The sequence below is a fragment of the Malaclemys terrapin genome, chromosome 7 (genome assembly GCF_027887155.1).
Source record: "Malaclemys terrapin pileata isolate rMalTer1 chromosome 7, rMalTer1.hap1, whole genome shotgun sequence".
Lineage (NCBI taxonomy): Eukaryota > Metazoa > Chordata > Testudines > Emydidae > Malaclemys > Malaclemys terrapin.
In genome coordinates this window covers 51,222,608-51,248,990 of record NC_071511.1, presented here as the reverse complement: position 1 = coordinate 51,248,990, position 26,383 = coordinate 51,222,608, and the positions used below count along the sequence as shown (strand labels likewise).

General features: G+C 51.2%; 2 protein-coding genes across 8 annotated transcripts in view; both read right to left on the bottom strand.

Annotated features, from left to right (window-relative positions):
• TRAIP (TRAF interacting protein) overlaps positions 1–18,418 on the bottom strand; it is a 58,427-nt gene extending 40,009 nt beyond the window's left edge. The window contains exons 1-4 of one of the 7 annotated variants that reach the window (XM_054035380.1): positions 18,344–18,418; positions 16,736–16,896; positions 14,642–14,699; positions 9,116–9,199 (exon numbers count right to left, since the gene is read on the bottom strand). In XM_054035380.1, coding sequence (XP_053891355.1) covers positions 9,116–9,199; positions 14,642–14,699; positions 16,736–16,833 — 240 coding nt within the window. In that variant the 5' untranslated portion in view covers positions 16,834–16,896; positions 18,344–18,418. The other 6 variants (XM_054035383.1, XM_054035379.1, XM_054035381.1 and 3 more) reach the window with 6 other exon arrangements.
• A 3,397-nt stretch (positions 18,419–21,815) lies between these two features.
• The window catches only part of CAMKV (CaM kinase like vesicle associated), a 51,982-nt gene continuing 47,414 nt past the window's right edge, over positions 21,816–26,383 (bottom strand). The window contains exon 11 of the mRNA XM_054035780.1: positions 21,816–26,315. Within this exon, the coding sequence (XP_053891755.1) occupies positions 26,061–26,315 (255 nt within the window). The 3' untranslated portion in view covers positions 21,816–26,060. The remainder of the gene's footprint in view (positions 26,316–26,383) is intronic.

Here is a 26,383-nt window from a genome sequence, read left to right as displayed (position 1 = left end):
AATGAAGTGGGTGAGCAAGTGTCTAACAAAACCATATTCAGTGTTCATTCATATCAGCTTGGATATGGATGCTTATGTGAACTGACAATTGGCTTGCAGCACCCTAAATAAAGGGCAACCATAAACTGACCAGTATCAAGTCAGGGGAGGTGGTGTTTGGCAAGTACCATAGGGATCCGGGGAAGATCACATCTTATTAAATACCTTCATTAGCAATCTGGAGAAGGGAGAAAATAGCATGTTAATTTAATTAACAAATACTAAATTGGTAGATGCTGTAAACCCAGTGAGGATACAATGGGGACCTACAAGGGGTTGGAAAAGTGGGCAGAGAATAATTAAGTGAAACCAATAGATCTGGGGAAAAATCTGAAACATACTTAATGGGAGAAAGAAACCTGAAAAACAGTAATGTTGAGAGACCTGCAGGGGACAGTAGACAGCAAGCTGGACAGGAGTTGCAATATAACTAGACAGAAAGAAATGCCAACACAATGCAGAAGGTGCATATGCAGAGGCATCCTGTCAGAGGTAATAGTCTCTCTCTCTACATGATACCTGGAATATTGTGTTCAATTCTCTCATCTGTTTGCCAGAAAGATATTGACAAATGGAGGAATTCAGAGAACAGCAACAAAAATAATCAGGGAGCTGGAGGGACGAGACTGACATTTGGCTAAGTGACAGCTAAGGGACAGGGAAGCAGAAACCACAGGATTTACAGTTTATACCTATTTGAAAGGCATAAATACCCTGGATGGAAAGAGGCTAGTTACTGTGAGGCACATGGCTATAATTAAGGGCTTGTCTGCACAGGGAAATTGACCAGAATTAACTATTGCAGAATAGCTCCCCATGTGGGCCTTATTTTGGAATAATTAGTGTGCTCAAATAGTGCACTAATTATTCCAGAATAAAGTGACTTATTCTAAAATAGAAGGTCCACTTGGGGAACTATTCTGGTCAAGTTCCCCATAAAGACAAGACCTAAGAATAATGGGATAAGACTAGGAAAATTTAGGCTAAACAACAGGATAAATGAGATATGTTGGGCTTTAGAATAGTCTCCAAAGGAAAAAGGAAACCCTGCCATCTTGGCTCCTCCTGCATTGACCCAAAGATGAAACTGCGTAACCAAGAAGGCTTTTTCCATCACCCAGTACCGACGGTTTACGATTCTGTACATGATAGTCATACACAGGGGTTCTCAGACTGGGGGTCGGGACCCCTCGGGGGTCACAAGGTTATTACATGGGGGGTCGTGTGCTGTCAGCCTCCACCCCAAACCCCGATTTGCATCCAGCATTTATAATGGTGTTAAATATATATATAAAAAATGTTTTTAATGTATAAGGGGGGGGTTACACTCAGAGGCTTGCTATGTGAAAGGGGTCACCAGTACAAAAGTTTGAGAACTACTGGTCATACACATAAGCACTGCAAGCTAACCTTCTTCCAGAAGATCAACATTACACATTTAAACTATTTTGAAAACATCGCAGGGCAACAGGAAGCATTCAGTGTGATGGTATTGCTCAGCTTTCCCCTGTGCCCTGTTAATATAAACAGTAAACTGAGTTTAAACACTATGTGAACAAATTTAACTATTTGCATACAAAGACATGCAGTTCTCTCCTGGTACTAAAGGGCCCTGCTTCCTGCTAATTAGCAAAGATGCATGCTGGGGAGCCAATGACTTGCTCCTGTAGTTGCAAGATTCATTCTGTATGGGCATAGCACATTCATCTCAAGTATCTGTGTCTAGGGCAGGAAGAGTGCCCTCACATCGATACCTAGAAGCACAGGAGCAAGACTTCACTGAAGAATCAAGCAGGAAGAGAAAACTAGGTGGAAAGAGAATGCGACCCCAGAAAGAGCTGCAAAAGTGTTTAAGAAACATGAGAGAGAAAAAACAGTCAGTGGCAAGAAAAATTGCTTTTCTAGAGAGATCTTTTTTCTAGCCAGCCCACAGTGAGAGTGCCACTCATCTATTTAGCATGCATTCAAACCAGTTCTTGCAAGCATAAAGGCAGAATTTATCTGCTCCAAGTCATAGTTTTAGGTAGCTATGGGTAATTAGACATGTTTTATAGGAGGTCTTCATCTTTTGTGCACATGCATTATAGCCCACAATATATGTTAGCTGTTTCTGAAGATGACACTTACCTATGTTATGTCTTGCATTCCTCCCCCACCCCACACACATGAAATACACAGCAGTTGCCATGACGATGTTAATTATGGTAATCGCTGCATATGCTGATTTTAAACACAAGAGGGTATAAGAATCCCATTATACCAAGGTCAAGACGATTTTCTTCTTTTTAAACAGTTGACTCAGACATGCAGAAGTAGGACTTTGCCAATGCTAAACTACTGACTTGAAGACAGAGCACCATAATATCCTGATTTAACTCTTTGCATTCAGAGTTTTCCAAAGCTAAATACCATACACACTGCTATCATCAAGAGATTAGTTTACATACATCCCTAATCAAAGCAGTTTTCCTGCAGTTACCAGTGTGTCAGTTTTACTTTGATGCTCATTTTAAGAGAGAAAGCATAAAGCTACAGATTTCCCTATGCTGCTTTGTTTAAAGGCATTTCTGGTCAATTTCAATGAGTTAAAAGTAGGTTGGCATACCATACCTGCTCCCATGTCAAATGTGGGGTTCTGAGAAAAAAAATCAGATGAGGTAGTCATACCATTTGATAATGCTCTTTCCATTCCACTAGAATCTCAGGAGGATGTTAAATAGCTACTAAAGTTAGACATTTTTAAATCAGCAGGCACAGATAATTTGCATCCAAGAGTTTTGAAAGAGTTGGCTGAGGAGCTTACTGAACTGTTAATGTTGATTTTCAATAAGTCTTGGAACTCTACGGAAATTCCAGAAGACTGGAAGAAAGCTAAGGTGCCAATTTTTTAAAAGGGTAAATGGGATGGCCTGGGTAATTATACACCTGTCAGTCTGACATTGTTCCTGGACAACGTAACAGAGCAGCTGATAACGGGATTAGATTAATAAGGAATTAAAGGAGGGAAGTATAATTAAATGCCAATCAACCTCAGTTTATGGAAAACAGATCCTGTCAAACTAACTTGATTTTTTTTTGACAAGATTATAAATTTGGTTGATAAAGGTAACAGCATTGATGGAAACAACTTCTGTAAGGCATGACATTTTGATGAACTAGAACATAAAATTAACATGGCACACATTAAATGGATTAAAAACTGGTTAACTGATAGGTCTCCAAATGTAACTGTAAACAGGGTATCATCATCTAACAGGTGTGTTTCCAGGAGAGTCCTGCAAGGACTGGATCTTGGCACTATGTTATTTAACATTTTTATTAACGACCTAGAAGAAAACATAAAATCGTCACTGAAAATGGTTACAGATGACACAAAAATTGGGGGAGTGGTAAATAGTGATGAGGACAGATCACTGACACAGAGTGATCTGGATTGCTTGGTAAACAGTGTGCATTTTAATGTGGCTAAATGTAAATGTATACATCTAGGAACAAAGAATGTAGGCCATGCTCGCAGGATGGGGGACTCTATCCTGGGAAGCAGTGACTCTAAAAAAAGATTTGGGGGTAGTGGTGATAATCAGCTGAACATGAGCTCCCAGTTCAACACAGTGGTCAAAAGGGCTAATGTGATTCTTGGATGCATAAAACAGAAGAATCTCAAGTAGGAGCACAGAGGTTATTTTATTTCTGTATTTGGCACTGGTGCAACTGCTGCTACGGTTCTGGATTCAAGAAGGATGTTGGTAAATTGGAGAGAGCCCGGAGAAGAGACATGAAAAGGATTAGAAAACTTGCCTTATATAGATGCAAGGAGCTCCATCTCTTTAGCTTAACAAAGAAAAGATTAAGGAGTAACTTGATCAGTCTATCAGTACTTACACAGAGAACAAATATTTAATAATGGGCTCTTCAATCTAGTAAAGGTCTAACACGATCCAATGGCTGGAAGTTGAAGCTCAACAGAGTCTGACTGTAAATAAGGTATAAATTTTTAATGGTGAAAATAATTAACCATTTCAACAATTTACCCAAGGCCATGGTGGAGTCAGTGATAAGTTTTAAATCAAGATTAGATGTTTTTCTCAAAGAGCTGCTCTAAGAATTATTCTGGGGAAGTTCTTTGGTCTCTGTGACACAGGAAGTCACACTACATGATCACAATGGTCTTTTCTGACCTTGGAACCTATGAATCACTCCACCCTCATTTATGGGTCTTGCACACAGTAACAGGGAAAAAATGCCTGAGTATACATGGAAACTGTGACTCACTGTGACAAAGTGGGGGGGTTTCTTGTTTTTTTTCAATGGTTTGCATGTCGAGGGGGTGGGACACAGTTTCCTTGGGTGTTACTGGTTTAACGAGGTGATGGTTGAGGGAGTTTGTTGTTACAGAGAACCAGTGAGAGAACTTGGGACCCCAGCCAATGCCCTGGAGAATTGATACCCCAATGACTGGTGACCTGGAGGCCCAGCTTAGGAGTCACAGCCGGTTCTGGCCAGTGGGAGGACAATGGGCTGCGAAGAGAAGACCCCAGTGATCTGACCAGCCAATTCCAGCCAGAGGGGAAGAAAGGATGGCTGAGAGTAGAGGAGGCTCAGGTGACCCAGTTTACCTGGACAGAAGACAATGGACAGAGGCAGGGCTTGGGGGAGGTGATATCAGATGGCCAGCTGGAAAGCACAGGGGCTCGGGACTGGAGAGAGAGAGCAGACAGAGCCCACCTGGATGCAGGAGAGACTTGGATGTACTGTGCTGAGGGAGGCCATGCCTGAGGGCCCTGAGAGTTTCCTATGCTATGTTCAGACACTCAATAAACTCTCCTGTTTTACACTGGCTGAGAGTCACTCCAATCTAGAGAACAGGGTTGCATTATTCCCTCTGGGAGTGGAGGCCCCAGGAGTCCAGAGCAAGTGGACTCCCTGAGGGGGCCCACGGCGAGAGACAGGTGTGCTAAGACTCAGAGAGGTGCGGTTCCAGGAAGCAGAAGGGCTTAACCCCTGAGAGAGAGTGGACCCCCAAGAAGGGCTGTCACACTGAAGGGAGTTCCCCTCAGGGACCATACGGGGCCAAGAGTGGGCACAACCTGTGAATCCATGGTAGCAGAGGACGGTTTGTGGACGCACCCTGTAGATTGTTGGCTTTGCAGTGAGTGGCTGCAAGCGATAAAATGAGGGAATTGAAGGAACCAGTGCGGAAATGGCCTATAAGCAGCTCCGTAAGAGGGAGCTGGCATGTCTGTGCAGGGAGAGAGGGCTGAGCGTGGGGAGGCTCACTAAAGAGCAGCTGATGGCTCAGCTTGTAGAGAATGACCAGTCTCAGGAACAGGCTCCAGATTCCAGGGGCGCCCCTGGAGAGCCGGGGAGTAGCCATGGGGGCAGTTCGTGTAGCAGTCAGGAGTCTATCAGACCTGACTCCCCCGTCAGCACAGGGGGGCCCCAGTCAGGTTTCTCCCAGGAGGAGCTCCTGAGGCTGGAACTGAAAACAAAGGAGCTGGAGGAGTGGAGGCTGGCGGACCGTGCAGAACAGCAAAAGCACGAGTTGGAGGAGAAGGGGGCCAAGAGGGCCTGCCGGGGGTGGGGGAGGGTAAATGGGAAAGGGCCCTGAGACACCAGTTTTGTGGGAAATCTAGACCCCAAACTGCTGCCCCAGTTTAAGGATGGGGGGATATTGATGCCTACCTCATAGCCTTTGAGAAGGCTTGTGATCTAATCTAGATTGACCCCACAGGCTCCACTGTCTAACCCCTCTGCTGGGTCTGAAGGCCATATAGGCATTCAGCCAAATGGATGGTATTGAGACAGGGGTGTGATGCTTTGTACCTTGGGGGAACACCCTACACCCCCACATTCATCTTTATAAAATGATTGTGTGGTATCCAATGCAAAGTTTGTCATGTTTGGTGTCTTCGGAAGGCTCATAATACACTGAGCATGGTCGTTATAGTGATTTTATAGTAATTGTTATAATAAGGTTTATAGTTATGAGGCTGAAAATTTATCCTCATGGCTTAGAACAAGCCCATGCAAAAACTCTCCAAGAGCAGAGAGGCAGTTCACACCTCGTCAGGACATGGATGGGACAAACCCAGCCCAGCCTCACAGGAACAATGGACACTGGCTTAGGCAGCAATAAAAGAATCTGTTAGACCCTCAAGGGAGTCACCCCCTTCCTTTGGTCAGTTTGGGATTGCGATGAGGTAATGCTCACCTGACTCTGAAGGGGGGGATGGGGAGGGTACGCAAAGCCAAGAGGAAAGAAAGGACATGATAAAAGGGGCTGACCCCTCGCTGGAATGAATTCCCCTCTCAATCCAGCTAACCCCTGCCCAGCAGGCTGAGATCAGAGATGTGCTGCATTCATACTGGCAGCTGTTCTCTGACTGGCCTGGGCTCACTAACCTGGCTGTTCACCAGGTAGAAATGGGAGCCAACCTTCCCATCAGGTGTTCACCATTCAGGTTCACTGGGAAAACAGCCCAGGACCTGGAGAGAGAGAATGGAGACATGCTGGCTTTAGGGGTGATCCAGCCATCCTCCAGCCCCTGGCCTCTCCTGTGGTGCTGGTCTCCAAGAAGGATGGATTGATCCGATAGTCGACACAGAACCAGAAGCTCAATGCCATCACCGTGTCTGATGCCTAACCCATGCCTAGGACCGATGAGATCCTAGACACGTTGTGGGGTGCCCGGTACCTCGCTACCATGGATCTCACCAAAGGCTACTTACAGGTTCCTTTGGACCCAGAGGCCAGGGTTAAGTCTGCCTTCACCATCCCAATAGGACTCTTTGAGTTACTGGTCCTGCCTTCTGGCCTCAAGGGGGACCTGCCACCTTCCAGCGCCTGGTGGACCAGTTACTAAGGGGATGGAGGACTTTGATCTAGCGTATATTGATGATATCTGTGTCTTTAGCCAGACCTGGGAAGAACATGTGGTCCCAGGTGAAGAGGGTGCTGGGTTACCTCCAGGATGCAGAACTGACCATAAAAGCTGGAAAGTGCAAGGTGGGGATTGCAGAGGTATCATACCTGGGCCACAAGGTGGGGAGCGACCAGACTAAGAAGGGGGGGGATGAGGAGGGTATGCAAAGCCAAGGTCCAGGCTTTCATTGGCATGGCAGGGTACTACTGGAGGTTTGTGCAACACTTTAGCAACCTGGCAGCTCCCCTCATGGAGCTTTGTAGGAAGGGAAAGCCGGACAAGGTGGTCTGGATCGGGCAGTGCCAAAGGGCTCTCTGTGTGCTAAAGGGGGCACTCATCCAAAGCCCGGTGCTGGTAAACCCGGATTTTAACAAACCCTTCCTGGTGTTCACTGATGCCTCAGACACCGGACTGGGTGCAGTGCTGATGCAAACTGATACTACGTTTGCAAGAGACATCCCACTGTGTACTTGAGCAAGAAGTTGCTGCGCTGGGAGCAGCACTATGCGGCCATAGAAAAGGAATGCCTGGCTATGGTGTGGGCCCTTAAAAAGCTGCAGCCATATCTATTTGGGCAGCGCTTCACTGTGTACACTGACCATTCACCTCTGACGTGGCTGCACCAAATGAAAGGAGCTAATGCCAAGCTGCTGAGATGGAGCCTGCTCCTCCAGGGTTATGACATGGAGATGGTCCATGTGAGGGGGAGTGCCAATGTTATAGCCGATGCTTTATCACAGGACGGGGGCCCTGAACTCGAGTTGAAGCGGGGGGGAGGGAGATGTGACGAAGTGGGGGGTTTTCTTGTTTTTTTCAATACCATGGGGGTGGGACGCAGTTTCCCTGGGTGTTACTGGTTTAACAAGGTGATGGGAGAAGGAGTTTGTTGTTACAGAGGACCAGCGACGGAACTTGGGATCCCAGCCAATGGCCTGGAGAATGGATACCTCAGCGGCTGGTCACCGTGAGGCCCAGCTTGGGAGTCACAGCCAGTTTTGGCCAGTGGGAGGACAATGGGCTGCGAAGAGAGGACCCCAGTGACCTGGCCAGCCGGTTCCAGACAGAGGGGAACAAAGGACGGCTGAAAGGAGAGGAGGCCCAGGCGACCCTGTTTACCTGAATAGAAGAAAATGGACAGAGGTGGAGCTTGGGGGAGGTGATATCAGACGCCCAGGTGGAAAGCACGGGGGCTCGGGACTGGAGAGAGCGAACAGGCAGAGCCCACCTGGATGCAGGAGAGACTTAGATGTACTGTGCTGAGGAAGGCCAGCCTGAGGGCCCTGAGAATTTCCTATGCCGTGTTCAGACGCTCAATAAACCCTTCTGTTTTACGCTGGCTGAGAGTCACTCCAATCTAGAGAACAGGGTTGCATTATTCCCTCTGGGAGTGGAGGCCCCTGGGGTCCAGAGTGAGTGGACTCCCTGAGGGGGCCCACAGCGAGAGACAGGCATGCTAAGGCTCAAAGAGGTGTGGTTCCAGGAGGCGGAGGGGCTTAACCACCGAGAGTGGACCCCCGAGAAGGGCTGTCACACTGACGGGGGTTTCCCCCCCGCAGGGACTGTATGCGGCCAAGAGTGGGCACGACCTGTGAGTCCGTGACACTCACCTAAACACAGAGGGCTGTTAAATGGATAAAGTGAACAAATTGAGTGTACCTTTAATAGGCCCTTCCCCAAGAGAGTTAGAGGATCATCCTCCTATGCCCAGGTTCTCTAGGGTTTGCCAACTGGCTCGATAGAACTTGGGACTCTCTCCACCCCAGGCTGCAGGAAAGCTTTGTATCCCAGCCTTCCCGACAATCAAGGAGCCTCAAGAACAAAAAGAGTTTGAACAGTTATAACATATGGGAAAGGCTTCAGGGAAGATGAGAAGTGAGAGGGAAGGAGCGAAGCGGTGGAAATGGCTTCCTCATTTGAGAGACAAGCAGGGACCATTGTGAAGCACCACGTGAAGGTGTTCTGCAGGAAGAGCTGAGCTGAGCTGAGCTCAGTGGTGAGGACAGGGACAGAAAGCAGAGAGGCAAACAGGAGAAAGAACAGCAAGATCCAGCTTTGAAGCCCAGGACTTTTTAGAGATCCCACCAGTGACTGAAAGAAGCTGTTGGGACAGACTGTGGCTCCAGGCTGCTGTTAAGAGAACTGAGTCAGAATACCTGTATGCTTTCTGCATCCAGTGATGTCTGCTCCTCCAGGGCAACATCAAAGAACAGCTTATTGATGATGTGTCTTTTGCTGACCTAGATGAGACATGAAAGAGGAATGTGAAAATGCAGAGAGAGCCTTTTCTTCTAGGCAGACAGCTACAATGGGAGAAGGTTACTGTCCCATCACAAGATAGTAATGTGTGGTATAGCTGGTGGGAGTCAGTTCACACGCTTGATATCTCTATGGTGAGATCCTGGATCTGTCACCCAAGCAACAAACTTGAGATTTACAGTTGTCACTCCAGGCAAGATCCTGGAATTTTGACAGAAAGATTCAGGCATTTCTGAGTCAAGAGCAGCTTGTTCTCTGGCAGCTCAGGCCCAGCAGCTGATGCTGAGCTCACCCAGTGCCAAATCCAAACACAGAAGTATGTGCTGCTCTCTGTATGCAAAGGGTGCTGTAATTGAGTGCAATAGCTCTCCCCACCTCCCCCCATGCCGTTACAGCTTTGTGTTTTAAGTATTATATGCAGTCATGACACCAGCTAATTGCATAGTTACTGCTACATAAGATGTTATTTCGCGAGAACTCCATGGTAACCCAGAGATGCAAGAGGTGGTGAAGAATACAGAGAATCAACAAGTCAGGGAAGAAACAAGGGCCAAGACCTTGAAAGGAAAGAAAAAGACAGGAGCACACCTATAAAATTAACATGCTGGCTGCGAACTGACGCCTCCGTGTAACTCAGCTCAGAGTATAGCCAATAAAGCCTAGCACAGGCCAAGACCCCCAACCTTGACTATTACTGTAACGTGAGGCACAAGAACTAGACTAATGTAAGAAATATGGTCTTGGGGTTCAGGCACTGGACTGGGTGGGATTCAGAAGAGCTGGGTTCAGTTCCTGGTTCTGCCCAGACTCCCTGGGTGACCTTTGAGTGAGTCACTGAATCTCTGTGCCTTGGTTCCTAATCTGTAGAAGGGAGAAACTCCTTCCTGTCTCCCACCCTCTGTCTTTTTTCCCTCTTTAGGCAGACTGCTCCAGAGCAGGTACAGTCTCTCACTATGTGTATGTGCAGTGTCCTGATCTCAGCTGGGGAAACTAGGAAGTACTGACCCCAGATGTACAGTACCTTCCCTCTTAACTTGTGTATATTTAATTTTAAACATTAACTTTAATAAAAATTATCTCAGGCCTAGATTATTTCCTAGCTCCCCCCACCTCTTTTCTTTTCCAGGAGGACAATTTAGCGCTAGTGAAGTTTTGCCACAGTAAAAGCCCTGAAGGTCTGGAAGTAGCAAAACATGCTTCCCAATGTGCCCCAATCTGGCCTGGAGAGGCTTAGAGGGAAGATTTCAGTCTCCATGGCCCATTCACTCCTTAGGCCTTGGCTACACTTGCGAGTTACAGTGCTGTAAAGCCGCCCCCAGCGCTCTAACTCACTCCCTGTCCACACTGGCAAGACATTTGCAGCGCTGTAGCTCCGTGGTTGCAGCGCTGCATGTACTCCACCTTTCCGAGAGGAATAGCAAGTGCAGTGCTGCCGCTGCAGCGCTGCAGCACCAGTGTGGCCGCCCAATGCGCTGTGAATGGCCTCCAGAATTATTCGGCAGTATCCCACAATGCTTGTTCTAGCCACTCTGGTCATCAGTTCAAACTCTACTGCCCTGGCCTCAGGTAACCAACCATGTGACCCACCCTTTACATTCCCCGGGAATTTTAAAAATCCCCTTCCTGTTTGCTCAGCCCGGCGTGGCGTGGCGTGCTATCAGCAAATCTTTCCAGGTGACCATGCCTCCACGCGCCAAGCGAGCCCCAGCATGTAGCAATGGCGAGTTGCTGGACCTCATCAGTGTTTGCAGGGAGGAAGCTGTCCAGTCCCAGCTGCGCTCCAGACGTAGGAATTACAATACCTTCGGGAAGGTATCAAAGGACATGATGGAAAGGGGCCATGACCGGGACGCCCTGCAGTGCAGGATTAAAGTCAAGGAGCTGCGGAGTGCCTATCGCAAAGCCCGCGACGCAAACGGCCGCTCGGGTGCCCCCCCCGCAACCTGCCGATTCTACGAAGAGCTGGATGTGATACTTGGGGTTAACCCCACCTCCACTCCGAGCACCACCATGGACACTTCAGAGCCGGTGTGGGGGGGAGGGGAAGGAGAAGGAAAACGGGAGTGATGGTGGTGGGCCGGATGGAGACACCCCGGAATCCCTGGAGCCATGCAGCCAGGAGCTCTTCTTGAGCCAGGAGGAAGGTAGCCAGTCGCAGCGGCCGGTACTTGGTGGAGGACAAACAGAAGAGCAGGTTCCTGGTAAGTGGGTTTTTTTTTTTTTTTCGGGAAGGAATTTTTTCGGTGCGGGCTCTTTGGGAGAGGAGGGTTAGGCATGCATGCCTAGATGCGGAATAGTGCATTGATGTGGTTTATCACATCGCGGTAATCGGCCTCGGTAATCTCCTCAAATGTCTCATCCACAACGTGTGCAATGCGCTTGCGCAGGTTTATCGGGAGAGCCACCATGGTCCTTGTCCCAGCCAGGCTAACGTTTCCACGCCACTGTGCCGTGAGGGACCGGGGGACCATTGCTGCACACAGGCAAGCTGCATATGGGTCAGGGCGGAAGCCGCATTGCAGTAGAAGACCCTCCCTTGCTTCCCAGGTCACCCTCAGCAGGGAGGTATTGTCCAAGACGAACTCCTGTGGAAAATGTTGGGACAGTGTTCAGTGTAGGTGCCCCCTGAAGCTGTTGGCTCTCCCCAAGGCACAAAAACCCAGAGGACAGCGCAGCTCTGAAACAATCAGTCCCCCTTACTCACCATTTTGAGGCTCCCGTGGGATGTGTGCGCTCTGTTTTAGACGGGAAAATTATGCTATTGTGTAGACCCTGTGTGTTTTCTACTCCTTAAGTGCCGGGGGAATCATTACTCTGTCTGGTATAAACAATGCTGCCTCTGTTAAATGTTGCATTTTGCCTATACAGCAGCATCAACCTTGAGACCTCAGCCGTCCCTCTTATCGCCTGCTCAGAGACTGCAAAGACTCAGGAAGAGACCGCGAAAAAGCAAAGAAGACATGCTGCAAGAAGTGATGCGGCAATCTATTAAAGAGAATGAGAAAGCACAGAACTGGAGGGAGAGAGAAAGCAGGATCCGCCAGGAAAACGCAGCGCACCGGCGGCAAAGCACGGAGCATCATCAGCAAAGCACGGATCGGCTCATAAGCATCCTGTAGCGCCAAGCAGACGCTATCAAGGAGCTCGTAGCCATGCAGAAAGAGGAGCAGTACCGCAAACGCAAACGCCACCTCCCTCCTACAGCCCTTGTCCCAAAACTCTTTCCGTTGTGCCCCACTGTCACCTCCAACCCACTTTCCCCAACTTCCATGTTCTTCATGCCACCCGCTGCCTCCAACACCAGTATCTTCACCACCCAGCCCTGAGAACCACGACCCTTACCCTCTGCACTCAACCCCCATCACCATGCAGTATAGCTATCCTGAAGTGCAGCACTCACTGCACATCACACCAGACAGGACATACGCAAATCTGTGATTGTACCGTTCCCCGCTCCACCCCCTTGTTCCTTTTCAGTAAATGGATTTTTTGGCTTTGAAAACATTCTTTATTATTGCATAAAGTAAAAGACTCCTTAGCCCAGGAAATAAACAGGCACTGCAAGTCTGCTTAGCAGACACTGATTCCTAAAGATTGGAACTACTGCACTTCACTCCTGTGCAGGGCACCAGATATCACTGCTGGTTTTCAGCCTCAAATTGCTCCCTCAAGGCATCCCTAATCCTTGCAGCCCCGCGCTGGGACCCTGTAATAGCCCTGATCTCTGGCTGTGCAAATTCAGCCTCCAGGTGTTCAACCTCGGAGGTCCATGCCTGAGTGAAGCTTTCACCCTTCCCTTCACAAATATTATGGAGGGCACAGCACGCGGATATAACCGCGGGGATGCTGTTTTCGGCCAAGTTCAGCTTCCCATACAGAGATCGCCAGCGGCCCTTTAAACGGCCGAAGGCACACTCCACAGTCATTCGGCTCCAGCTCAGCCTGTAGTTGAACCGTTCCTTGCTGCTGTCAAGGCTCCCTGTGTAGGGTTTCATGAGCCACGGCATTAACGGGTAAGCGGGATCTCCAAGGATCACAAAGGGGATTTCAACTTCCCCTACCGTGATCTTCCGCTCTGGGAAATAAGTCCCGGGCCTGCATCTTCCTGAACAGCCAAGTGTTCTGAAAGATGCGTGCGTCATGCACCTTTCCGGGCCAGCCTGTGTTAATGTCAATGAAACGCCCACGGTGATCCACAAGCGCCTGGAGAACAATAGAGAAATACCCCTTCCGATTAACGTACTCGGATCCTAGGTGGGGTGGTGCCAGAATAGGAATGTGCGTCCCATCTATCGCCCCTCCACAGTTAGGGAACACCATTTGTGTAAAGCCATCCACTATTTCCTGCACGTTACCCAGAGTCACGGTTCTTCTGCGTAGGATGCGATTAATGGCCTTGCAAACTTTCATCAACACGATTCCAACAGTCGACTTTCCCACTCCAAACTGGTTTGCGACCGACCGGTAGGTGTCTGGAGTTGTCAGCTTCCTGATTGCAATAGCCACCCGCTTCTCCACTGGCAGGACAGCTCACAATCTCATGTCCTTGCGCCGCAGGGTGGGGGTGAGCTCCTCACACAGTCCCACGAAAGTGGCTTTTCTCATCCGAAAGTTCTGCAATCACTGCTCGTCATCCCAGACTTCCATGATGATGTGATCCCACCACTCGGTGCTCGTTTCCCGAGCCCAAAAGCGGTGTTCCACGGTGCTGAACATGTCCGTGAATGCCACAAGCAATTTTGTGTCATAAGCATTACGCGGCTCGATAGCATCATCGGACTCCTCACTCTCACTTTGTATCTTAAGGAATAGTTCGACAGCCAAACATGACGTGCTGGTGAGATAAGTCAGCATACACCTCAGCAGTTCAGGCTCCATTTCCTGCAGACCGATCACGCTGCACAGAAACCGTTGAAAGATGGCGCCAAAGGTGAGCAGAAACAAAGGGATTTCTGGGATGCGAAGCGATGCATCACGGGGCTTTGGGACAGGACCCAGAATGCCCCGGACCCACGCCCCCTTCCCACAACCCACGGCGCCAGAATGGGAAGAGGTGCTCTGTGGGATAGCTGCCCATAATGCTCCGCTCCCAATAGCGCTGCAATTGCTGCAAATGTGGCCACGACAGTGCGCTGGGCAGCTGTCAGTGTGGACAGACTGCAGCGCTTGCCCTACTCAGCTGCACGTAGTCAGGTTTAACTCACAGCACTGTACATCTGCAAGTGTAGCCAAGGCCTTAGCCTCTCTGCTAGAATGTAAGTAGTGACGCCCAGCACAGTCTGATAGTGACTGAGAAATGACAGCCAATCTCTGCATGCCGTCAATGCCTCTGTGAGCCACCACTGTGCCCTCAGGCCTGAGCTCTGACAGTGCTGGTAGACAGCATTGGGATGCAGAAATACAGTTCAGGATTAAGGATTTACCTGGATTCTACACTGCGGACAAGTCCGACTCGGTGCAGTATCAAACCACTGGATGAGACTGAGGGAGAAAGAGAAAAAAATATACAATGAATGTTCCTTTCATTGAAGTCAGTGACCATCCCCAGATTGATTCATTTTGGTGTGGATGAGTGCGCCCTGATATACACATGTCCCCTCTGCCCCCCTCCCCCCACACACTGAGTTGATCCCATAGGAAGAGCACATACCTCCAGCTCAAATACACTTGCAAAGGAACTCCAGCAAAAGCATGGAATTGATTAGAAACATAGAATGTCAGGGTTGGAAGGGACCTCAGGAGGTCATCTAGTCCAACCCCCTGCTCACAGCAGGACCAATCCCCAGACAGATTTTTGCCCCAGATCCCTAAATGGTTCCCTCAAGGATTGAACTCACAACCCTGGGTTTAGCAGGCCAATGCTCAAACCACTGAGCTATGTTTCATCTTTAGCTTGCTCCTGCTGGAGCACATGGACAAGCACTTTGTGCAGGAGCAACACAATGGCGTCATTTCTGATGGAGAGGGAAAGGAAACCAAGACCACAGATGGGGAAGGGAGAAGCATGAAGGGGGAGGGAGCAGCACTGCATCAGAGTTCAAGAGCATTGCAAGTTGCAGCCCCATTTCACACTAGCACATTCCTCCAACAAAGTGAAAAATCAACAAAGGAAGCCCAAGCACCACACCCTTAGCCAGAAGAAGGGTCACTGTGACAAGGACGTTTAGGGGAAAGAGTGGGAATCGTGGAAGACAGAGGGAACAGACAAAACACGAAAAGGTGGAAGGAAGAAAGGAGACACGAAAGACTTGAACAGCAGAGGTGTTTTCTACAAGGGAAGGAAGCTGCTAAGAGGAAAGAGGATATTCAGTTACCAGAGTTATTTGTCTGGCAGTCAAGAGAAACTCAGAAATAAGACTTCCCAGGGAGAATCATATAAGCCAACAAGTGACACTAGGCCCTGGTACAGAATCTTAGTTTGGGTCACCACGAAAAAAGCTCCTTTAACACATGGCTCAAAAGGGGAGAGCCTGTGGCATACAGACACATTTAGTGTGTTTGGCATTTCTCCATTTTAATGAAAAAATGAGTTTCAATTTAATACCTAAGAATCAAGACCGGCAAAAAAAAGTATCTTGTAGTCTGTATATTGACGGGCCTAATCCCCATTTCCTTTAGTCTCAGAGCGTTAAAAGCACAGGACTAGGATTTGATTCCTATTCCCAAATCCGATACTGGCTTACTGTGAGCTTGGTCAAGTTAACTTTTGCTCTGCCTCAGTTTCCTAATCACTAAAATGGGGAGGTGAGATATCTACCCACCTCACAGTGGCATTGTGTGACTTTAATATTCAAAAAGCACTCAGAGAGCCTTCAATCAAAGATTCCATGTTACAAAATACAACAACATATATTAAGACAAATTAAGTACTTTTTACTGCTTTTGAGTATAAGGCACTCAATCTGTCTAGCTCCAGTCAGCACTAACTAGTCAAGAACTGTGCAGGATTTCCCACATTGCTCAGTTTTGCATTGCATTGGCAGAACTGCACCCCCTTCCCCTACTACAGTCCTTAGCCCTACTACAACTCTGCCAAGGCACTTCAATGCTGATCTGCAGCCCCCCTGCCCAGTGCTCCCAACACTCAACTATACCATGCAGCTCAATGCCAACCCACAGAACCTCCTGTTATTTTAGTTCTGCATCTCTCCAAAACAGGAAAAGCCCAACTTTTAGAAGCCTGCATTACAATGATGGCCAACTAACCATCTGTCAACCCACCCCCCCAAAAAGCAAGAAGGGTCAGCCAGGCACAAGGTGCATGGTTTTTAAATGTCTGTCTTCATCCTTATCCCCCTTAACTATAACATTTGCAAACAGCATGATTAGAGAAGAGGAGGCTGAAGAGTTCAGAGACTGAAATGCAAAAAGACAAGACATTATCACAAGAACAAAAAACTGGAGATGCACTTCCTCTGTTTCTCCAGAGACACTGACATCATAAGACATATCAACTCAGCAGTTAAAGGAGATGCATGTTTTTACCACTACCTGTCATGCTGTTCATGTCTACTCACCACTCCTGATGGAAAGTGTGCCCGCAGTGGATAGCTGCCACATCCTTGTGATTGTCAAAGAAATCTGAGCAGATGGTACAGTGGGCACGGATAGGCATCCTCTATGGTTCCAACATCCAGGAGACTGCCACAGCACAACCAGGGAAGCACCTCTCCTTGGCCTATGCAAGGGGAGACGAACACACCAGCCTCAGGGGGGCTGTCTCCCGAACGAACACCAAACACAGCCTCACAAGTTTGGATCTTTGCCTGGCATAGGGGCCAGAATGCTGTACACAGGGCATAACCCAACATTTAGGATAGCACGGGGGGACCCACTATGAGCTACAGACAGGCCAGAGGGAATGTACAGAGGGCACTGTAGAGTATAATACGCAGGGCATGCATGGCATGTTGCTATTCAGTGTACTCATGGCTGGGCATGGGTGGGGATTAAGAAGGTGTTGCACGGGTGTCAAACATATGGTCCCCGGGATGCATCCAGCCCACACAACGTGTTTGTGCCCAACCTGATACACCAGAGGTGGGCAAACTACATCCCGCGGACCACATCTAGCCCACAGGACCGTCCTGCCCGGCCCCTCCCCCACAGCCTCAGCTCGCTCACTCTGCCGCGGACACAATGCTCTGGGCGGCGGGACTGTGAGCTCCTGGGGCATCCTGACCCGGTGCTCTGAGCTGCGTGCTGGTGGCAGCGTGGCCCAGCTGTAGAGGCGCCAGCCACCAGTGCTCCAGGCAGCATGGTAAGGGGGCGGGGGGGGGGGGGGGCTGGATAGAGGGCAGGAGAGTTCGGGGTGGTGGTCAGGGGGCAGGGGTGTGGATAGGGGGGTGAACGGGGGCATGGGTCCCAGGGGGCAGTCAGGAAGGGGGGAGGGGTTGGATGGGGTAGCAGGGGGCAGTAAGGGGCAGGGATTCCAGGGGCAGTTAGGGGACAGGGAGAAGGGGTGGTTGGATAGAGCAGGGGTCCTAGAGGGACTATCAGGGAACAGGGGGGTTGGATAGGGCAGGAGTCCCAGGGGGAAGCAGATAGGATATGGGGGGGCGGGCCACAACCACCTCCCCTAACCGGCCCTCCATATAATTTCCAAAAACCGATACAGCCCCCAGGCCAAAAAGTTTGCCCACCCCTGCGATACACCCAGATGGGTCAGAATCTCGACTTTGTGCTAGTGGCTACATGCCCCCCGGACTGCAGCCAGCCTGGAAGAGCGACGCTAGCTCCCAGCGCGAGCCGGGGTCCGATCCCAGCGTCCCTTCGGGGTCACAGCAGCTGTCACGCTGAGGGCCGCAGCAGGGAACGAGCCGGGGACTCGCGCCGAGCACAGGCTGGGGGCTGCACGGGCCGGGGCCCGCCTGGCTGGGCGGACACGCGGGTTATAGGCGGCGGCCTCTCTCAGGGACAGGGCGCCGGGGAAACGGCGGGCAGCCCGGGGGTAGGGACATTCGGGCCAGCTCCCGCCCCGCCCCCGGCTGTGCCCCAGCCTCCCTCGTTGCGAGAAGGCCCACGATCAGGGGGCGCGGGCGGAGGCTGGGCTCGGTCCGGGGGCGGGTCCGTCCCGGGGGGCTCGGTCCCGGAGCAGGAGGTCAGTGCGGTTTGCACCGTGTTACCCGTTCAAATTTAGTTCCTTCCGAGGCGGCTTCCGGCATGAGCCGGAAATGACGAAACTGGGAAAGGCGCGGGACCCGACCCGCCGCGCTACATGGCGGAGGAGGAGGGGGCGGGGCCAGCTTCCCCGAGTTTCTCCTCCACCTGGCCCCAGCGGGCTCTCTTGGGCGGGGCTAATGGGAGCGCGGGCTTCTAGCGCCGCCCCAACCTGACCGGCCGGAGCGCACAGTTGACGGGTGGACCGGGGCTCGCACACTCAGGGGCACAATGTTTAAGGCAGGGCCTGTATGCTCGTGGGGTGGGGCGGGGCCAGAAGACTTATGGTGTGGGGCCTGCATGCTCATGGGGTGGAGCATGTGGGTTGGGGCAGGGCCTGCAGACTCAAGGGGTGGGGCCTGGAGGATGAAACATGGCTTGTCTCCTGTTAGGAGTCTGGGTGCAGAGTCTCACCTTCCATTAAACAGTCCTGTTTCCAGCCCACCACCTTGTGAGGAAAACGTGGCAAACGTGGCCTGAGCATCATTGGTGTTCACACCTCAACTGCTAGCAGAGCACCTCACTCTCCCTTATTGAACTAATCTCGTTATCTCCATACTGATTTATACCTGCCTCTGGAAATTTCCATTTACTTGCGTCTGATGAAGTGGGCATTCACCCACAAAAGCTTATGCTCTAATACTTCTGTTAGTCTTAAAGGTGCCACAGGACCCTCTGTTGCTGTTTACAGATTCAGACTAACACGGCTACCCCTCTGATGGTGATTTAGTTATCAACTCCAACTGTCCCACTGCCAATCGTCATAGCATATAATCATGTGCTCACAAGGACTCCCTTCGCTTTGTGGGCACCTTAAATCCCAGCTGACCCTTACTCACCCACCAAAATCTTACATTTGTAATGATGTACCATTTGTTTAACAGTCCCATAAGTGTGCAGGCCCTAACTTGCTGACCTAACAGCCTAAAGCATCAGTCCTGCAGTTGGATCTGCTAACATGGACCCCAGTTCATTGGCCCATGGGTCTGCACGAGTGGAGCTGATTGAAGGATCAGGGGCACAAGGCAAAGAGGACAGGGCCGGAACCCAAATAGCATGAGATATGCAGAGAGTAATGGATGTCTCAGCATGGGCTGTTGAGTGTGCTATTTTGTCTTCACTTTCATGAAGACAGCAAAGCAGAGAGAAAACAAAGTGCAATAGCCAGGGAGGTTGAGGCTGGTCATCCAGGCACAGCAAGAAGGCAAGCAGAATCCCAGACTTTGAGCCACTTTATTACATCATAACGCCACTGCAGCAAAGACAGAATTAGCGGACCTTACTGTGGGAGGGGGATCAGTGTGGCGGGGGCTCTGGGATGTGCTACCAAGGGAGGAAAGCAGAGAAGATGCTTGCAGGAGAGGGGATGCATTGGTGAGCAGAATGCTGGTGAAGCTGTTAGACCTGCATGCTAAATGCAATGTATCACATGAGTATGGAGCCTGCTGAGGCTACGTTTGGCCTGGTTAGCCTCAGGGGCTGAACTGAACCAGTATGGGCTGCTGCACACTCCTGCCACTTCTGTGGCTTCTCCAGCAAGTACTGGGCAACTTCATCTTAATTCATCAAGTTTATGGCATTTCTGTCTGGGAAGAAAAGTTTCCAATGTGACTTGGTGGGACTGGCTGCATGGGTCTGTTCTATGGGCTCTTACATCACTGTCATCTGTGGTGTCATTATTAAGTTTCAGAGTTAATGGTTTAATTACTTAACATTTTAGCAGGAACAGCTAGCTACTCCAGAACCATGGATGGAACTTGAGTATGGTGAATGGAATATGCAGGAATCACTTCACCCAGTACTGGAATGCAGCCATCTTGGGTGGAACATAGCTGTTGTTGAACAGCACACAGCAAAACTATAAAACAGTGAGATAGGAAGAGCAGAATACCGTATCCCATTGAAACTCGGGGGGGGGGGGGGGAGTTTGGGGGAGGTAGAATGAAGCTACCTAATTTGAAGTTTGCCAGCACAGCCCTGTTTATATCCTTCTTCCTGTGAACAGTGCTGTGGGATCTATAACGACCGCAGATGATCAGGACTTTAGCTTTACATCTCTAACAGAGGTCACTGCCTGAATGTGGTTCTATTAGGTACTGAAGTGGGGCTTGGTAGGAACTCCCTACTGAGCCACCCTGCACTAGTTCCTGGGATTTTCTCAGAAGTCATCCATCCATGTTCCAATCATACTCAAAACTGCTTAGCCAGGCAGAGCCCAGTCTTGGCTCAAAGGGCAGCAGACTATGAATGTGCCCTTACCTGAACCTGGCAGCCAGGTGCTGCCTGTGTGTGCCTTGTCCTCTGAAGAGCACATGTACAAATGGACATGCTTACAGGCACGATGCAGTGAATAGCAATTCCAGTGGACCCGAGGGGAGTTATACTGGGCTGTGCATGGAGCAGAAGGATGGGGTCACGGGATTAGGAGAGCTTCAGAGGTCGACCTCCTTCCATCCATGTATCATCTCAACCGCTTGCCCTGTGCAGAATCAGGCATTACTTGCCATATTAGCATTCTCCCAAAGACAGGGCTTAAAAGGTGTACTTGCCCTGCCTGTGCGGGGCTCGCCCTATCCATCGATGGGACCTCAGCCGTCAGCTTTTCCAAGTCTTCCAACATCACCTGAGCGCCTCCCTGCATCTGTCCACAGTCGGCTCCTGCTGTAGCATGCTGTCTCAATCATTGGGGGCCATTGTCTCCTTAGATGCCAGGAGAACCCAACAAACCATCCTGCTTCCCACAGACTTTCCAATGAAGCATCGTGGGGAGCAGTGCAAAGGATTCTGCGAAACATCTGAACCATCAGCTTGCGAGTGGGCCGATGATTGGATCACGATCCTCCTTTTTGATCCCATTTCCTTGCCCATTCACAAGGACTGTGGGCCCCATTGCATGAGATCAGTGATGGCTAGGGGATCTGCTCCCTGGAGCATGCAGTGGCTATTAGATGGGATCCCCTCTCCAGGGTCATGCCATGGCCCAGGGCTGTGGGAAGAATGTCTGGGGAGTTGCTGCCATACCAAACATGCTGGTGCTCTGAGGCTTGCTCCCAGCAATTTCCCAACCCCTTTTGGAGCAGACTGTGCTGCAGCCAGACAAGTTTAGGGCCATAGCAACCAGAGGGAGCTCCACTGTGCCTGCCCACAGGACAGCAGAGATCAGATGAGCTGGATTTTAGAGGGGGGGGGGGGAGATCCCCAAGACTCGGTGATTAACCTCCTCTTAGCTGCACCTCTACCTACTCCACCCCTTGTTCCTTCCAGCCCCCAGAGAATCTGTGTCCCACCCAGTCTTTCCCCAGCTCACCTCTGAGGCACAGAGGCATGCATGTCAGCTGGCTGGGGGATCTGCTCCTGACACCAGCCTGGTGGGTGAACTGGCCTCTAGAAGGGCAGAGCTCATCGGCAGGGCAGACAAAGAGACAGAGCAGGTGTGGCTGGTGCTTTCTCGGTTTGTCCTCAGAAGGTCTTTATTTGCCAGTAGTACAGTGCAGCGATCACACAGGAACTTCTGGGTGGTCGTGGTGGAAATAAAAGTTTCATAGATGGAACTCAACCCTACAAACATGCAGCTGCGAATCAAGGAGAAGGGGAAAGTAAAGCTAGAGTGGTGGACCATAGACCAGAAAGCCGCAGGCTGGGAGGGCCCTGGGGCAGGCAGCTGTGGAGAAGGCCCCATTGATGGCAGGTCAACCCCGCAGGCCCTTCACAGCGTTTAGTTTGGGGCCAGGGGAAGGGAGCACAGGGGGCTGATGGGCCAGGCCTGACCCTGGGGGGTAGCTGAGGCACTCTGGTCAAGTGAGCAGACCTCACAGGGCTCTCATCTGGACTGCTCACTCCTACCCTCTGAAGAACTGATAGCCAGTGCTGCAAGCACCCTGCACCTAGGAACAGGCAGGCAAATGCCTCCAAAAGTCTACTTCTAGGCCTTGAGCTAGAGCATGGGGAGGGGTTGTTCAGGCTCCCACTGTTGTGACCACATGGTGCATCCGAAGAAGTGAGGTTTTTACTCACGAAAGCTCATGCCCAAATAAATCTGTTAGTCTTTAAGGTGCCACCAGACTCCTTGTTGTTTTTATGGTGGAGGGGCATCTAACCAGCCACCCAATGGCTCATTCACTAGAGCACTAGATCAGTCTGCACCCTAAACTGGGGACGGGGGTGGAGGGGGAGCAGATCCTGATCCAAGCTCTGGACTGTGCATTCCACCAGAATGTAATATTTCAGGAGCACTCTATAGCCCCTATGAGGTTTCACATTGGATACTCTGGAACCTCAACAGGGTGGTGGCAATCTAGACCACTTATTGGCAAGCATGTGGTGTGATCTAGAACAAGACCTTCACAAGCTGGATGCCTGAGATGCCCTAGAGCTGCCAGGAGCTCTCCTCGAGTTTGATCTAGAACCTTCACAAATGCAGAGTGCTCTAGAACATTTTGCTGTAAAACACATTTTTGTCAATGGGAAATGACTCAGGAAACAAGGAAAATCTTCTCTTCTGCTAGAGTAGGACCCCGGACTCAACCTACCAGCAGCTAAAACCAATCAGTTTCCACTGCCATATCCCCAGACAGCCCAGCACAAAGCAAACCCAGAGCAAGTCTCCTTGGGCAGAGCTGGCTCCATGGGCTAGGCACTATTATGGGGCTGGAGACTGGAGCGGACCATGTGCCCCAAAGTCCCCTGCAGCTACAGTTCTGCACAGGGCCAGCATTATGGGTGCGTGCCGTGGGTAAGAGGCAAGGAGTTGGGCAGGGCTGGGGTGCGAGGCCACAGAAGGGAGCTTGAGGCAATGAGGGAGAAGTGCAATTGGGGGTGGGAGCAGAAGAGTGGCTCAATCAGGGCCGGCTCCAGCCACCAGCGAAGAAAGCCGGTGCTTGGGGTGGCCAATTGAAAGGGGCGGCACATCTGGGTCTTTGGCGGCAATTCAGCGGCGGGTCCCTCACTCCCTCTTGGAGCGAAGGACCTGCTGCCGAATTGCCGCCGAAGAATGAAGCGGCACGGTAGAGCTGCCACCAAAGTGCTGCCGCTCCAAGCATTCCCCCCCCGCCCCTTCACCACTTGGGGTGGCAAAAAAGCTGGAGCCAGCCCTGGGCTCAATGAGCCAGGCACTGAACATCTCATCACCTTGGATCCACTCTGTTTCAGCGGCCACATTCGTATCACGCCACCCTGATTGACAACCTTACTGTTCAATCAGTGTTCATCCCCATCCTAAAATGGTAAAATGTGCTCTGCCAGTGGCTGATCCAGGGGTGATGGGGGAGGGGCTGGGGGAGGCAGTGGGGGCCAGGGAGGATGGGTTAGGGGCCAGAGGAGGCAGGAGAGACCAGGGTGCCAAAATACAAGTTCACCAGGGCGCCATTTTCCCTAAGGCCGGCCTTAGTTCTGCAAACTGTCAGCTCAGGGTTGGGGCAAGGGAACACAACTCTGCAAGGGGCCACCGTCCAGAGCTACAGTCAAGAAAGCCCTGCTTGGACTGGATGGGCCCATGCTTAAGCCTCCACAGTACAGATTCTCTATGTGCCCCAGGTTTAGCCTCTGGGAGGAAACAAGACTACACAGTGCTGAACAGAGCACATGGGGGTTATCATGTTTGCACATCCACACAGTAAGAGTATATATGTACATACAGCACTCCCACCCCCAGATCCTCCATAAATACACCCAGCAAGGGCTGAATCTCACACGGCCAAAGCCAGGACCAGAGCTCTGCTGCGTAAGTCTCATGCATACACCATACTGCTCCCATAGACATGCTGCGTGCTGTCACACATGGGCTGCAAACACAACGGCAAAACTATTGTTGTAGGAAGAGGCATAGGACAGTGCTTTGGCGATGAGTCAACCCCCAACCCCTCCCTGCTCCCCCTTGTTCCAACAGGCCAACCCAGGGCTCCCGCACCCCTTTGGATCAGCACACACAGGCGACTGGGGGGCCAGCTCTCAGCAGGGCTGCGGTTCTAGCCCCTGGCCATGAGGGGTTTGTGATGGCCACTGGACAGTTAGAGAGGCACCTCTTGTGAGGGGTCTGCAGCCCCTTGGACGTTCTCAGCAGCCCCCTTGTTCCTCCCAGGGCCGCTCCAGCAGGGACTGTGATGCAGAAATGCTGGGCTCCTCCACACACTGAGCCACCACAGTCATCCCTGATGCCCACAGCTCCTGGCAGCAGGGCCATTGCTGTCAGTGACACCAGTGAGCCTGCAGGAGCAGCAGTGAGACCAAAACTGTCACGCTGGGAGGATGCTACTGTGAGTGGAGTCTGGTCTGTATCTGCCTTGGGTTCAGGCTCTAAAGCAGCAGAGTGCAGGGCTGGTGTGTCTCACCCCCACGTGGATCCAGCCCCTCCTGGAGCCTGCTGTGGATGCAGACTAGGGAGATACAGGACATCCCCAGTGCCTACTGGCCAGGGTGAGGCAGCACTGGTGCTCAGGCATCTCCCTTACCCACAGGGAGGAAGGCAGGTCTGCAGTCCACAGGGCCAGATGCCACCGTTACAGCAGGGAGGAGGGACACCCAGGCTACTGGCTCTCTGCACATCTCCCAAATCTCCAAGCAAGCCAATGAGGGTAGTGAAGCACTGGAATGGGTTACCTAGGGAGGTGGTGGAATCTCCATCCTTAGAGGTTTTTAAGGCCCGGCTTGACAAAGCCCTGGCTGTGATGATTTAGCTGGGGTTGGTCCTGCTTTGAGCAGGGGGTTGGACTAGATGACCTCCTGAAGTCTCTTCCAACTCTAATCTTCTATGATTCAACAGGAACCTGTGGGCATGGGAGAGGGAGTCCCACCGGTGCCAGCAATTGCATGGGAAGCTTTATCTGGGATCTAAGTGCAGCTTCCCTGCCCTAGGCCACTTGAATCTCTAGCCCTCCTCACCTCCCTGTCACCCCATCCCTCCAGCCGGCTCAGCTCAGCTGCTGCTCTCCAGACTGATGCTCAAATCCTTCTCTAAATGGCTCGGGATTGCTTCTCTCCCCACTCCCAGGTGAATGCACCCAATACACGCACACTTGTTCACCCATGGATACACATATGGACATACCCACCCACCCAGAGACCCATACACACACACACACACACACACACCGATGCATAATCACAGACACCCAGACACGCACTAATTCATATGGACACCCACACAAATGCCCCATGTCTGGAGACACACACACTGCAATAGACACACAGCACATACATGCAGCTGTCTGTAAACACACACACACACACACACACACACACACGTGCTGGGTATGGAAACAATTGGATCTGGAACTCCGGAGGGTGGTTGTGTTTGATCCTGATGTGCCAGTTTCCCCTCACTTGGCCCAGCGATGGGGGATCAGGTGGGTGAGTAAGTGGGCAGACTGAGAGAGCCGCCTCCAGTGAGGAAAGGAAACCAACAAAGCCACCAAAGGAGACAGAGAAAAGCAAAGCAAAGGAGAGAGAGAAAACTCCATGCAAGGGGCTCTGCTTCTGCCTCTGTCTGTCCACCTGGGCCTATCGGGTCGCTCCAGGCTCAGGAACATATTAAATAGAAGCTCTCTGCAGCGGCCCAGCTGGGGGTAGACAGAGTCAGACAGATAGGCACACAGCAGGGACAGACAGAGAGCCAGGGGAGATTTGGATACCATGCCAGCAACTATGTACAATGAGAGATCCAGTGCTTCCCCACCCTGTCCCTCCTGCTCAGCCGGTCTCCTCGGTCCAGGCCTCGGGGGTAGCACTGGGGGCAGTGGCTTCTTCTCCATTACACGTAGATGGGGCTCCCACCGTCGGGGCGGTGTTGTCAGGTGCGGCAGCGGCCGTAGGCTGCGGGGTGGCGGTGGGGGCCGGCGAGGCGGCACTGTCCGGCGTGGCGGCAGCTGGCAGGGTTGGCTTTGCCAGCTCAGCCTGCTCAGGTGCACGGAGTCGCTTCATGAGTGTGGTCACTCGCACGGCTTTCTGCGGGGACGGGAGGAATCCCGTCGGTCACTACGGCATGGGTGGCCTTTCACCATCGCAACAGCCCT